Here is a 666-nt window from a genome sequence, read left to right on the forward strand (position 1 = left end):
ATTTTCATGAACTATTTGACACTTGGCGACCCTGTCACTTCCGTCCATGCGATTAGACCAATGAGTATTCCAAATCGTTTCGAAAGTGGCGCCAGAGGAATTTCATCAATGCGGGCCTTCAATCTCCAGTTAGCTTTATCCCTTCCACTTTATCGTATAGTGAGCCTGCCGGCCAAGTATCTAGTACGCATGGAAGTTAGCCACGCCTTACCTATGAGCACCACCGACAAATAACGATTTTTATTCAGATGGTTCGGGTGAGCTTTTACGGTTATGGTGACAAGATAATTCTCACTAAGTCAATCTATCATTTACTTTTTTAAAGTTTGGGTACATTTGAAATCGCACGAATAACCTTCACTTAAAGCTAATTTGAAAATATTATTGATCAGTGTAATATTTTTCAGTCACCCTTCTTGGCAAAGAATAGCCGGTCGAGAAGTCGCAATCTCTTCATTTAATTCATCAGCATGGTCACTCGCATTCACTAAGAATGCTCTATTGTCCCCACGTCTCATATTAAAGCTAATAAGATGCAACAACACATCTGTAGATCAATTAATATCTATTATATTGACTAGTTTGATTGACTGAGTAGGTCAAAAGATGGTTGACAACTTCAACATTATCAGTACGTAATATTCATCATTATGTGTCAAAATGAAT

General features: G+C 38.0%; 1 protein-coding gene across 1 annotated transcript; it reads left to right on the forward strand.

Moving 5' to 3' along the window:
• Positions 1-6: 6 nt before the first annotated feature.
• On the forward strand, positions 7-261 carry PHALS_00943 (uncharacterized protein; the record flags this gene model as incomplete). The annotated part of the gene is made up of 2 exons (XM_024730713.1): positions 7-176; positions 249-261. 2 exons carry the CDS (start codon positions 7-9, stop codon positions 259-261), a joined length of 183 nt encoding a protein of 60 aa, XP_024580963.1.
• Positions 262-666: the final 405 nt, after the last annotated feature.

This window comes from Plasmopara halstedii, assembly GCF_900000015.1.
Source record: "Plasmopara halstedii genome assembly, contig: Scaffold_1211, whole genome shotgun sequence".
Taxonomy (NCBI): Eukaryota; Oomycota; class Peronosporomycetes; order Peronosporales; family Peronosporaceae; genus Plasmopara; species Plasmopara halstedii.